At 45.2% G+C, this 13,801-nt stretch overlaps 1 protein-coding gene across 6 annotated transcripts in view; it reads left to right on the top strand.

Moving 5' to 3' along the window:
• sdk2b (sidekick cell adhesion molecule 2b) overlaps nucleotides 1-13,801 on the top strand; it is a 245,145-nt gene that overhangs the window by 222,093 nt on the left and 9,251 nt on the right. For 2 of the 6 annotated variants that reach the window (XM_069160207.1, XM_069160211.1), the window contains exons 32-43: nucleotides 609-679; nucleotides 1,348-1,477; nucleotides 2,161-2,217; nucleotides 2,677-2,778; nucleotides 3,071-3,186; nucleotides 3,908-4,094; nucleotides 5,823-5,960; nucleotides 6,358-6,567; nucleotides 6,976-7,101; nucleotides 8,044-8,208; nucleotides 8,357-8,497; nucleotides 10,437-10,596. In XM_069160207.1, the coding sequence (XP_069016308.1) occupies nucleotides 609-679; nucleotides 1,348-1,477; nucleotides 2,161-2,217; nucleotides 2,677-2,778; nucleotides 3,071-3,186; nucleotides 3,908-4,094; nucleotides 5,823-5,960; nucleotides 6,358-6,567; nucleotides 6,976-7,101; nucleotides 8,044-8,208; nucleotides 8,357-8,497; nucleotides 10,437-10,596 (1,603 nt within the window). The remainder of the gene's footprint in view (nucleotides 1-608; nucleotides 680-1,347; nucleotides 1,478-2,160; nucleotides 2,218-2,676; nucleotides 2,779-3,070; nucleotides 3,187-3,907; nucleotides 4,095-5,822; nucleotides 5,961-6,357; nucleotides 6,568-6,975; nucleotides 7,102-8,043; nucleotides 8,209-8,356; nucleotides 8,498-10,436; nucleotides 10,597-13,801) is intronic. The other 4 variants (XM_069160208.1, XM_069160212.1, XM_069160210.1 and 1 more) reach the window with 3 other exon arrangements.

Consider the following 13,801-nt stretch of genomic DNA (forward strand, 5'->3'; position numbering starts at 1 on the left):
TATGCACTCAAAATAGTGAGAGTTAGTACAGAAGTACGCCATTTGCAACAACAGTGTCACTCCAGGAAGTAAGAAGAAATGGTTAACAGCAAATCAAGTCAAGCTTTTCCTTTGAGATATCAAGCTAGTGTGCAGGCTGTTTAATGTGGTGATAATCAGATCTACTGTATGAATAGTGTGCATCATGAACGTATTTAAAGCTCCAAAATTGACACAAAACAAGATCAAAGTAAAAGCCAGAGGTACGACTTTGTTCATTAGCCCTATGAAAAGAGTTTAATGTCTGCATGAATGAGCCTATTGTTGTGATGCAGACACTTCTGGCAGCAGGTGATGTCATGTGTGCACCATCTGCAATCACGGGGGACAAGATGGCAGCGTTAAAACCTTGGCAAAGCAAAGGTTTACCCAGCGGTGCTTTAACCAGCTGAAGAACTGTTCCCACCCACAGCGTGTCCTGAGTCATCTGTCGATGGCTTTCATTAGCTATTGTGTGTTTATGCTCCATGAATGCCACCGCACACGGATGGATTCAGCCCCCCCCCCCCCCGAAATGTGCACGTTTTCAGGTCAATTTAGCTAATTCCTCTCACTTTCGTTTGCCTCAGCGCCCGACGAAGCACCCGCAATTCTCTCGGTGACGCCGCACACGACGACATCGGTGCTGATCCGCTGGCAGGTAAGGACCGGCGGCGGGACTGACTTTTTTTGGGGTGTTTTTTTTTTTTTATGTGTCATTGTTCGCACAATCCATGATCCGTTCAGGTCTGAGAAAGTGGCCTCTAATGACAGACCAGGACAGTACACACAGAGAGGCCTGTACTTACAGACTGGATGATACACAGTCTTACTTACACACACACACACACACACACACACACACACACTGCACTCTGTGTGTCTAATAAAAAACACCCTTTCCCACACTCACACCTGAATTAACCGGTCATAAAGAGGAAAACAGGAGGCTTGGAGACACCATTTTACTTTTATGGAGAACACTTGTAGAGTTTATGAGGATAGAGAGGTACTTGGTTTTTTTTTTTTCTTCTGTGCTTCTGCCCTCTGGGTCTGCTCTCTCATGTTCAACCTTGGGGGATTTCTCAGCATTATTCAACCTGCGGACGAGTTTTCTCTCCGTTTATGTGTTCCAATTACCGCAAGTCTCCTCGGTGATTGTAAGTTACAGCCGAAACACACGTGCGCGGGTGATTGAGTTTTTACAGTGAGGAAAACATACAAACAAACTTCCTGTTGAAATCAGCTTTTGGTGCGGTGTTTGCTGGGGCTCATCTCTGCAGGGATCTGCTACAATAGACTTTAACTTCTCACCCCGCCCCCTTATAGCCGCCCTCCGAGGAGAAGATCAATGGGATTCTACTGGGCTTTCGGATTCGATACCGCGAGCTGCTGTATGACCGCCTCCGCAGTTACATTCATACCGTCAACAGTGCGTCCACCTGGGCCGAGCTCAATGGTGAGAAACAACTGCTGCTTTCACAACAAATTTCATTACCGTTTTCCACTATTGGATCTTAACACAAATACATTTTTATGCCATAACATTTCTATTTAGAATAATAGTCACTACGTTGCATTTATTGTTCAGTAACTGTTCAGTATGAGTTTAAAGAGCCATAACAAACTATAAAGTCAGAACCAAACACAGAAATTACACATCGAAATTAATTCAGCAGAAGTATACCAACAGAAAAGCACAATTTTACTCACGCATTTGTAGAAATTATTAGACTCCCACACGCTTGATTATTCTTTTGCTGCGCCATCATTGCCATTTGGCCAGAGGAAAAGTTTCACACAGGCCTGCTCTCTCTCCAAGATCTCCCCGCTGGTCTCGACACTTCACACAGCAAAACATTTCATCTTGTGATCAGTGGTTATCAGCTGCAGGCTGTTATTAGCTTTCCTCAGGAGATGCTCGGTCTGCGCAGCTCTGTGCAACTTTGCCTATAATTTTGCTCTCGTTGAGTCATTCCGGGGCTCGTTCAAAGCTGTGAGCACAGTGATTGTGTAGGTTTTTCTGCAACACTATCACTGCTCTTCTCAGCAAACAGAAATGTCAGACATTGAGCTCTAGTAACGTTGTCTGTCCACGGCCTCACTCTCATTTGACTTTTCCATTCTACCTTTCCTCCGCAGCCCCCTACAGCATCCGCAATCTGAGCGACTCAACGCTCGCTCAGTATGAGCTGGACAGTAAGTTGTTATGTCTCCCTTTCGTTTTTAATCCCGAAACAAATTAGGTTGTTCTGTCGGATTTCGCCGCGTCTCGGTGCCATGCTCCTCGAAATAGCTTGAGCTAATAGTGCCTCCGTACTGCAGCAGTCCCTGTATGACTTTAGTAATTGAAACAGAAATATCCTCTTGTGCGAAAATATTTACAGCACAAAAATCTGTGTTAAATTCCTTGTAGCAGTGCTGGGTGGGTGGGAAGCCATTGAGGGATCATATTCTTATTATTGCACTACTGATTTTGAATTATTGTCTGAGGCACCTGGGGGGGATGTCGGAGAGGGGAAGTGGGTCTGCTTACCTCCTTCCCGATCAACAGTGGAGCAGCGATGACATTCGCAGGCGGAAAAGAATTCAGAATTTAGAGTCACAAATTAGTGTTTACTTTTACTTTATATTCCAAATTGTTTACTTCCCCTGCAGAGCTGAGTAAACACAAGCGCTACGAGATACGCATGAGTGTGTACAACGCTGTAGGAGAGGGGCCAACCAGCCCGCCGCAGGAGGTGTTTGTAGGAGAAGCAGGTATGCGCACATTTCTGTTCTTTCAATCAAAATCAACTTCACGCATTATTTCAACTGCCCTCAGTGCGAGTGGATTAGACTGCCGTGTGCTGAAGGGATGTAATTTAGAAGCGTGCTCTGATTTGGGGTGTAAATTGTCTCCATATCCCGGGGCTTTTTCTGTCCAGGCTTAAAAAGTTTTCTGCTTGAAGCCGTAATGGTGTAGTGTAGTGCAGCAGCGATGTCAAAACTAATCAAACAGAAAAGTAATTTTTTTTTTGGAATGCGTGTTTAATTCCTGTAAATGCTGCAGTGCCTACAGCCCCGCCCCAGAATGTGGCTATTCAGTCCGCAACAGCCACCCAGCTGGACGTGATGTGGGAGCCTCCGCCTGTGGACGCCCAGAACGGAGACATCCAGGGCTACAAGGTCAGACTCTCAACTCTCGCTTGAACCATTGACTGTATATAAAAGTGGCCGTAGCTTCCGGCTCTGAAAAATGAAGCCGATGCCGAAGTGCCTTAAGCTGCGATACCACCCAGTGCCACTAGAGGTCGGCTCCAAAAAGCCTCCGGCTCCGTAGACTCCCATTCAACTGGTCTCGTAAAATTATCGGTCAATAAAAAAATTCTCCACAAGTTATTTTGGTTTTCTTTGCTAAAGTCGCTCCTTCTTATTCGTTTTCTGGCCGTCAATCTGAAAATAATCCCGTCATTAATTAGAAAACAAGCCTGAACATTCTGTCTACTTCTTTTCTTTCTCTGACTCACGGGACGTTGGCCCCGGAGAAGCACGTTTTATGGACCCACTTTTATAATAGAATGTAATAATACAACAATAATGTGTTACCATTAAATATTTACATTATAGTGGTTCACTAGAGACTAGATTTTTTTTTTTTGGATGTTAATCACCATTAAATGGACATTTTTACACTTTTAGCTAACACTGTTTTCCAGAGGGGCTTTAAACAGAAGGTTTAGTCTGTTGCTCAAGAAAACATTTGCAGGGAGTAAAAATGAAATTGTCTTTCCCTTAAGGGAGTTTGAAATGGGACTGAGTTTTATAGAGGCAGAAAATAGCTGTATTCCCCGAACAGCATCTGTAGGCATACATTAATATTTATTTACGCCCGTGTTATCCCATGTAGATTTACTTTTGGGAGTTCCAGCGTAAGAACGAGACGGAGCGGCTGCGTACTCTGTTCATGCCCGAAGGAGGAGTGAAGCTGAAGAACCTGACTGGTTACACCACCTACATGATCAGCGTGGCCCCCTTCAACGCTGCCGGGGACGGACCCCGCAGCCCGCCGACGAGGGGGCGCACTCAACAAGCAGGTGAATCCACGAGATCCCGATAGAAGCTGTTCAATCAGTATGAATGACGGCGGCAGTCGACATCTGTCCAATTAAGAAACGCTGTAAGACAAATATTTGTCTGTGAGATGTACCGAGAAAAAGACGACAAGCTGAAGACAAATATGGGAACAGGATGACTAAAGCAGATAAATTAGAGCGCGAACAGCCATGTTCATTCATTTGTCATATTTATGTGCTGGTGGCAGGGCTGGCGTTAGTTTGGGAGAGTTTTCTCAGAGCAGATGAGTCAACCGTGAGGAAAGGATTTGATGTGACGATGATGCTAATCGCTGCTGTCAGCATGCCAAACGATGTTAGCAGAACCACACACGGAGCATACGTTTCCAATCAGCCAGCCCAGTTCTGAACTCATCTGCTGAATGTCATGTTTTATCTTTATGCTGGATGGTGTTAAAAAATGTAGGGAGCTTTTAGTCTGAGGGAATACTATGTCTCAATAACAGCCCTGTGCCCTTCTTTCTTTCTTTCTTTCTTTCTTTCTTTCTTTCTTTCTTTCTTTCTTTCTTTCTTTCTTTCTTTCTGACTATCTGAACTCTCTACTAGTATTCCCATCTGTTAACACCTCAAAACAATAGTTATCTCCTAAAACCCGAGTAAAGGACACATTTTTGGTGCACTTTACTTCTGCGTCTCAGACGAGTAAAAAGAAAAAACAGAAGGTGTTCACAGCTTCTTGGTTTCCCTCAGTGGTCACTGCTGTGAGAGGAGTAAGCAGATGACAAGCTGGAGGAGGGAGGAGCATGAGGGAGATAGTTATTCCATCTTTTTCAGAAGACAAAGAGGCTTTGTCTTTTTTCCTAAGCGTCTCAACTCGGGTTTGACAAGTTTGAAGGCAGCAGGGAAAACTGTTTTAAGATCACGAGCTCAGCCTGCTGTAATGGGGTCTGGAGGCTAAGAATGCTTGTTGTGACTGTCTGTTACTATGACCTTGGCCAGACAGTGTTTGTAAGAGATGTTTAACCTTTTAACCTGAATGTGGTTTAGCAAAAACTATGTTTTTGACCTAATTGGCGCAGTTCAGTTCCTGAATGAGGACACAGACTCACTCCAAAAGCCCCTCAGACGCTGGCGCCCAGTTTCAGACCTGCAGCACCGACACTTTCACAGCTGCAGTTTTTGGATCTGCAGTGAGAAAAGTTCCAGCAGGAGCTGTTTATTCCTGCAGATGTAAAGTTTGCTCGGAAAAGTAATCACGTTAGAATTTTTTGCCAAACGCGCTAAGAAACAAGAAGCTGTAGAGAAGGAACCTGCAGGTAGAGCAGATATTAATATTATCCCACTTGTTATGTTGTCCGCCTGTAGGGGTTTACCTCAACGGGAAGTTCGAGTTGAGGTTACCACAGGTGAGCTAAGAGACAGCCCGAAGTTATTGTTTACAGGGGTTTGGTTAAGTTTTTTTTTTTGTTTTTTTTTTTATTACACATATATATAAATGTATCTGCCCAAACTTGTTCTGTACAGTTTCAGAATATAGTATAGATATGAAATATTCATAAAAATGAACCTCAGTAGTAGTGATCCCTCTCACAGAACCACATCTCTGTTTGTGTTTCCTCCCACACACAGACTGCTCAATATTATGGCCATATGTTCAAAAGTTTGTCGCTGAAAAACTTCAGAAACTCTTCGCCCATACTTAGTTGAATGACTGTGTCTCTTGACCTTTGACCCCTCTGCGTGTTCCAGCCCCCAGCGCCCCCAGCTTCATTCACTTCGGTGAGCTGACCACCACCTCGGTCAACGTGTCCTGGGGGGAGCCCACCTTCCCTAACGGCATCATCGAGGGCTACCGACTGGTCTACGAACCCTCCACGCCCGTCGATGGTAATCACTCGTCTCAACTTTCTCCGCACTAAGTGGCTGCTGGCTTCTACGAAAGCTTCATGCACACTACAGGATGAATTTGGATTTCTAACTGAAGTTGTAAAATGACACTAGATTTTTTTTATTTTTTTTTTGACCAATGAAATCAAGCTGATCAAAATCTTGTGGTGTGCATTTTTCTTGAGCTCTGAACCATCACATTGACCTGAAAGGCTCATTTGTCATTGCAACCTTTTTACATGACAGCGTACTACTGTCATGCGTAGCTACAAAATGCGAACGTGTTTCCCACGACTAACTCCATCCCTTGTGTTTGTTTGCGTTTGCCTCTGTTGAGTGTGCTCCCACATTGCCTGGCCCGTGTAAGACCTGCTTTAAATGTGGTGTGTTTGTCTAGACTCTTCCGTGGCCTGTGCCGACTGTCTCCACTCCCCCTCCCCCCCAGGCGTCAGTAAGACAGTGACGGTGGACGTGAAGGGGAGTGGCCCCCTCTGGCTGAAGCTCAAAGACCTGGCGGACGGCGTCACGTACAACTTCCGCATCCGGGCCAAAACCTTCATCTACGGGCCCGAGGTGGAGGCCAACATCACCACGGGACCGGGGGAAGGTGATGTTTGGGAACATTTTGATGTTTGCGTCAAAATTAAGCCAGCGCGGAAATACCAAAAACTGCAGTTCCTCGAATGGCCACTTGAGGCTCCGTAGAGCCCCATGTTGAAATGGCAAACTTTACAGCAGTAATAAACCTGTTTACAGCCTGGTACAAAAAACTTTTTGAATTGTAATAAGGCTAAAAGTTATACGTAATCAATGGAAAAGCTGTTTTGAGTGAGCTAGTGACCTATACGTTTCCACCACCAGGATTCATTCAGCCCCACTTAGCTCCACCCACGCACCACCTCTTTGCCCATTTTGGAATTAGCTGAGGCTAAGGCTGAGTCAGGAACTGAGTCAGGAACTCACAGATGCTACGTCCATTTTTTTGTGTTTCAAACACTTTATTCTTCTTCCTCAGGAGCCCCAGGACCCCCCGGAGAGCCCTTTATCACACGCTACAGTTCGGCCCTGACCATCCACTGGACCAGCGGGGACCAGGGACGCGCTCCCATAACGCGCTATGTCATCGAGGCCAGACCCTCAGGTGGGTGCACTCAGACACATTAGTAAACCCTGCCTCATGGTAGCCTCGGTGCTAGTTTTATCAAGGAAAGTGGGTGTAAAATGTCAACATCTGCTGCCCCAGAGTCTGCGTCCCTGCTATTTTAATGGGATATTGATTCGATGCGCTGCAGTGAAGACAAACGGCATCCGGTTTCACTTGTGATTGACAAGTCCGGGCACGGCAGGGCGATCAGGGTGATGGATGGCGGGTGGCTCACAGGGAGGGAGGCGTTGCACCGCTTCCAAATGAAAATTGAGAGGGAACTTAGTGGTACATTTTAAAGACGGTTAGCGAGGGCTGCTGGATGGTGATGTATCGTGTAAATTAGTATTTAGGGGATGATGAGGATGGTTAACGCACCCCTCCCCCCACATCTTCTCTTATCCATATGCCAAGGGACCGTAACTCCCTGCAGGATCACATACAGCAACTCGATGACGTGTTTTTGTCTTCAGACCGAATGACATCTGCTTTTTGAAACTTCTGTCAAAGTTCAGCGGCGTGACGGATGACCTCTGGATTCTTGTTTATGTTTGTGTACCCCATTAAAAGAGTCAAATGTACATTGATATTTACAAGTAGCGATGTGTAATAAATGATCGCTGGCAGGATTTCCATAGCGAACAGCAAAGTCATCTAACACGGCTTCATTTGAAATATGGCTGCACCGCTGTTTATGTTGTAGATTTGGTTGCTGTAAAGTTTTACGAGAGAAATTGATGGATTGTGTAATATTTGTAGGAATTATGAATTGCCTTCAGAGCTGCCAGCTGGACTGGAGCCATATATCAAACAAACAAACAAACAAACAAACAAACAACCTATTAACTATGACATATTGATATTGTTTAAATATTTAGCTTCTTTAATAACTCTTTCAGTCTCCTCTGACCCTTAAATACGACGTAAATTCTGTTACAGATGAGGGACTGTGGGATATTTTAATCAAGGACATTCCCAAAGATGCAACGTCACACACGTTCAGCATGGACATACTGAAACAAGGGGTCAGCTATGACTTCCGGGTAATCGGAGTGAACGACTACGGCTACGGCTCCCCGAGTCTACCTTCTCCATCTATTTCTGGTGAGATTCTCTGTATTTGTTAATAGAATCGAAATTGCATTAACTTCCAGACTTAATTAAATCCCCCTGAGGTCAACTCAGACGTCACAGAAGCACGGCTACATGTTTTTAACAACCATGAATTTCCATTTTTCTGTGTCCCATCCAGCCCAAAAAGTGGCTCCCTTCTACGAGGAGTGGTGGTTCCTGGTGGTGGTGGCTCTGGTGGGGCTCATCTTCATCCTGCTGCTGGTGTTCATCCTCATTATCAGAGGACAGAGCAAGAAGTACGCAAAGAAGTCTGAGTCAGGTGAGTGCACACGATGGCACATTTTAAATGGAGCATTTAACTATGACGGAAGCCTTCTATCATTTGTAACCCAGTGGCACGGAGGGCCGAGAATCTGATGACTCTGCTTTTTCTCGTGAAACAGGAACACTTTATAAAGAGATTTGCACTTTTCACATATCGAGCAGTGGTAACTTTTTTTCTGAGACGGGTGTCTTCTAATTTGGAATGAATTAGATCGTTGGGCTGAGCAGTAGTGGAACAAAAAGACGGGAGAGGAGGGGAGGAGGAGCAGAGGGCATACTTGTCCATTCAGTACAGCTCTGACATCAGCGGGTATTTCCCTCGCCTCAGCACTTTTGCCACGGCTGTTTAGCTGCCAGGCAGGGGAGGGGCGAGGGGGGGTCCCTGCGGGTCACTGCCCATCTTTCTGACTGACAGAGGAAAAACAAGCGGTTCCTTCTCACCCCGGCACAAAGACACTCTCAAAGCCCTCCATATCCCCCTCTAAGAATCTGGCCCAGGCCGCTGGACCTACTCAGGGCTTTTTTTTTTATTTTCCTGCGTGTTTGCGTAACCACCAATTGACCTTAAGTAGCCCCGGAGCAACCGCGGAGGTCCTGGTCCCGGTTGCCCCCCACCCCTCTTTGTAAGCCTTAGGACGACTGAAAGTGTTTTTAACCTGGAACACGGAAAGCAATGGTCTCTCCAAACATTAATCTACTGTGGGGCAGCTTGGCAAGCCTCTTTCTCCGTTTACAGTGTTAGCTTTTTGATCAAGTCATGAGGAGCACTTAGTCAAAGCTTACCCGTTATGTTACGGTCCATTCATGTGTGATTCACAGGCTGTGTTTACACAGAGAGGCACAGTCATCCATCATATTTTACACATGCATTTTAATGAGTCTGTATCTTAGACTGTATATAAAGGGGGTGTGGCTTCCGGATCTGAAAAATGAGGCCCATGCAGGAGCGCCTTGAGCTGCAATACCACCGAGGGCCACTGGAGGTTGGCTCCAAGAGCTTTCTCGGATTTGCGGGCTAAAGTCGCTCCTTATTAGTTGTCTGGCCGTCTATCTGAAAATACTCCCGTCATTAATTTGAAAATAAGCTTAAAAAGCACGTGCGTTTGGGGGCGTGTCCGTTTGATTGACAGGCCTGTGGTGCAGTAAGGTTACGGCCACCGATCTGACGAACGTCTTTTCTTTGTGTGTGTTGTCACGAAGACGTACAGTAGAAGAATCCAAGCTGTAGACATAAGACTTGATACTTAAAGGAATACTTCAACATTTTGGGAAACAGTCCGAGTCGCTTTCTCGCTGAGAGTTAGAGGAGAAAATACGATACCGCTCTTGTAGCTGTCTGTTCGGTATAAAACCAGAAACTGTTAGGTGAGTCAACAAAGACTGGAACGAACGAGCAACGCTCTGTATGATGGAAACAACATCCAGCTGACGCACTAATTAACAGGCCAGGATAGCCGCTCCATCGGGCAGCTAAGCTTTTTTTCATCTTTTCCTCTCGGCAAAAAAGTTACTAATTTCAAAATGATGAATTATTGCTTTAAGTCACAGAGGTACTTGAGCGTTTACTTGGACTTGACTGACTTGAACCTTGAAAGCCAAAGTCTCGAGATTTTACCCGATAAAGTCCCTGAAAAAAAAAAAAAAGACTATTTAATAAATCGCCCGGAAAGGAAAACATCCAAAAGCCGTGTTATTTTAATAGTCATCAATTTAAGGTCTCAAAGCCATGCAGTCAAATTTAGCCTGAAGGACTGGAGCCTTGCGTCGAAAGGTAAAACATCTCTGACATTCATTCAGCCGTGTTTAAACTTAGCAGTGTCACCATTTGACGATTTGTCTATTTCTTCCACATTTGAATGATCAAGTGACTGACCAGTTCTCATCCGTCCTCCCAGACACTAACCTGCCTGTCCGTCCGGCCTGTGGTCACACAGTGTCTCTGTACGTGTGTCCAGGTAACAACTCCAACTGCAACGCTCTCACCCACGGAGACATGGTCAGCCTGGACGAAGGCCGCTTCCCCGCTCTGGAGCTCAACAACCGACGTCTGTCCGTGAAGAACTCTTTCTGTCGGAAGAACGGCGTCTACACCAGGTGAGCGATCTGCGCAGTTTCGAGGGCAGACCGTGTTTAAATTCTAAAGTCTAAATTAAATAACCGTATCGCAAAAATAATTGGGTTGTCCGTGGAAACTTTTACCTCGTTGCCTGAGAGCATTTTTCAGCTCTGTGGAGAGAAACATTTAAATCCAGTCTTCCTGCTATTAAAGGCAGCACATGAACAGACTCGCTGCAGCGTCTCTATTTAATGAGCGTCTGTATATTCCTGTGAATCCCCGGCTTGGCCTTGTTTTAATACCGCTCGCTCTGATTGACACCTGCGCCTCCGACGCTACAGGGACTGAGTCATGAGTCCGGTTTCAGCTCTCGACTGCGTTCCTCGCATTAGATCCTTAGTACCTGTTTGCCAGTTGAGGGAATTAGCTTCTTGTCCGTATCGCTACAAGTACAATATTTTGGGCGGGGGAATATGCGAAATGTGTTTGCCTTCGTAGGTGCGCTTGCGAGTGTGACCTTGAGAACAGATCAAAGCGGGGGCAGGTCTTTGAGAAGCTTCCAGGCAGCTCCCTACTACTACAGACTTGAAGGGGGTGTGTGGGTGTGTGTGTGTGTGTGTGTGTGTGTGGGTGGGTGTGTGGGTGGGTGAGGAGGGGAAGGGGCGGTGGGTGAGGAGGGGAAGGGGCGGTGGGGTGGAATGCACAGATGTACTCTGAGAATCAGCCCGCTTTGAACTCGAAAACTTGAAAAAAAACAAAAACACATCCCAACACCTGAGCCTCCGATTATAGATTAATGCCACATCTTGATCTCCGGTCTGAAAATACCAAAGACGGGGATGAAGTCCTCCGCCTTACGCCGGGCTCAGGAATCAAACACTTTCTTAATCGCATTGTATTCATTCTAACTCGGAGCCGTGTCGGACAGCGAATGCCATTCGCGAGGGATTCGCAAGGGAGATATACTCCATGTGGAGATCGTTTGTTCGGGGGTTTAACACGAGGCCCGATATGGAAGATAGTGAAACAAACAAATCTCAGTGATGTCAATGCATTTGCAAAACGTCGTGTCTTTTTTTTTTTTTTTTTTTTTTTTTTTTTTATTGCTTTAAGGGAGGCTCAAACGGACGCTCCTAATTAAACGACAGTAAAAAAAAAAAAAAAAAACAATTTAGATACTCTGTGGTCCTTCAGTAAAGCACGCAAACTGCTTGGTATCACACCAAAGAAGTGCCAATGTGTTTCAAGGCTGACATTCAAATTCACCGCTTCCTAAAGAGGAAAGGATTAACATCGTCGCTCCTGCGCGGCTTTTGTAGCATTGTCTTTCGGCAGTTTGAAAACCGTCTTTGACACTTCAGGTTTTGGAGTTGCGGGAGGTCTCGCTGAAGTAATTCAATGTAGATTAACATGGTTTTAAACACTCTTGAGTGACAAAGCTGCGGAACACTTCAGACATGTTAATGGCTCCCTTTAGGCGACTGTAGCGAGAGGAGAGGCCGATAATGAGTAAAGACCGGGAGCGGATTTGATTTCACCCCCCCCTGGTTCTCAGTCCTTACCTGATGCTCGCTGAATTATTTTTTTTTTCCCGTGAGAGGATTAAGTGGACCCCCTCTCTCTATCCAAGCGAGAGAGCTGATAAATAATTTACGCCTCACTCAACAGTGTATGAGAGTCAAGGAGAAGGGGTGAAAGTGGGCTGCGATTCCTCAATGTTTTTAAACAGGCAGTTTATAATAATGTCCCAGTAGGCTCACAATAGCACTTCTTCACATCGGCTCTGTTCTTTGTTACGAGGGGGCGCTCGCTAAGAGGACTGCTGAGGAATGCAAGTTGCTGAAGGTTACTCCGGAGAGTCCCTCTGGGAGAAAAAGAGCGGCGAGGAATTCAGAGTTGTGATTACAACTGTGTTGAGATGATTTCAAGAGTGAGGGACTGGCGCTTTCAAAACCTCGCATCTCTGGGGGAGAATTTACTCCGTCGTTATTTTAAAGTCACTCACATTTACATTAAGTAAAGTGTTGTTGGAAAATGGATAATGGAAGGATGATGGCAAATGAGCTGGGTGAAGGATGGATTGTAAATGCAGTCAATTTTATTTTATACATGTATGTATTGTATACGCCCTTGATGAGACCGTGTCAGCGTCACGTTTTGCCTCCCTAGGGCAAAGCAAAACCGGGTTGTAATTATTCCGTGGAAAATAAGGCAGAAGATTGTTCAATCATGAAAATTGGCTGCAACTCTATTGTGTTTGATATTATGTTGTTTTAATTTCCCACCGATATGATACTACTGCATTTGAGCATCCCATAATACATCAAAACGTAACTAACACTTACTCTAAGATCTACTCTGTTTATCATGAGGTCTCTCTTTGGTAATGAGCTGTACAACTCTTCACAGTTTTCTATTCTTTATAAAAAACAAAATTAAAAAAAAGTGGGTTTCTTCATTGTTAGTAATGTGCAAAAATCCCATAATATGTCTGCATAAACTGAGACGCCGGACTTTTAAAAATCCTCAATAATAGACGTAAGGTACGTAGACATAGCACACAAATAAGCAACACTGTGGTATGATTGTACATAAGGAGCACTCAATTATGCGTGTTTCACTTCTCCACTCAAATTAAGTGAATTAACTTTAATATGACTCATTGAGCTTAATGGAGTTACAGTCTTGCTGGGTGATTTCCCCGTGGACTTCTCCATTTTGTCCACACTGCATTCAAAAGCAGCACCCCTCGTGAATACTGCAGGAATTTACCCACAACATTTTTGGAATGCTTTCCAAATATATTTATTTAGATAAATGCTTATGCAAATTGCAGTTTCGATGTATAAAGCGGCCGCGTGTGCTGCTGCTGCTGCGGCGGCGGCGGCGGCGGCGACCGACACTGTGGCCTGGAAAGTCAACAGGAGTCAGTATGTCCCTGTAGTCTCAGCCAAACCAGCACCAATCAGCAGAAACAGATGGGTGTTTGTTCAGCAGGACCAGGGACAGTGGAAAATATGGAATGAGCTGAGGCACCAAGAGCTTTTTTCTTTTTTCCTCTCATATTTACTTAAAGAACCCTTGACAAAAGCACACCAATTTAGGAAATCTTTTTTTTTTTCTCCAGTATTTTGCTTTTATTTCTCTCATTTCTTTCAGCCTTCCCAACCGCCTCTCCTCACCCAGATCGCCCCCCCCCCCCCCCCACTGGCAATGATCCTCCCCTTTGCACGCTACTAAAGA

The sequence above is a fragment of the Embiotoca jacksoni genome, unplaced genomic scaffold, assembly GCF_022577435.1.
Source record: "Embiotoca jacksoni isolate LCO1_2020_lvr unplaced genomic scaffold, fEmbJac1.0.p SCAF_26, whole genome shotgun sequence".
Taxonomy (NCBI): Eukaryota; Metazoa; Chordata; class Actinopteri; family Embiotocidae; genus Embiotoca; species Embiotoca jacksoni.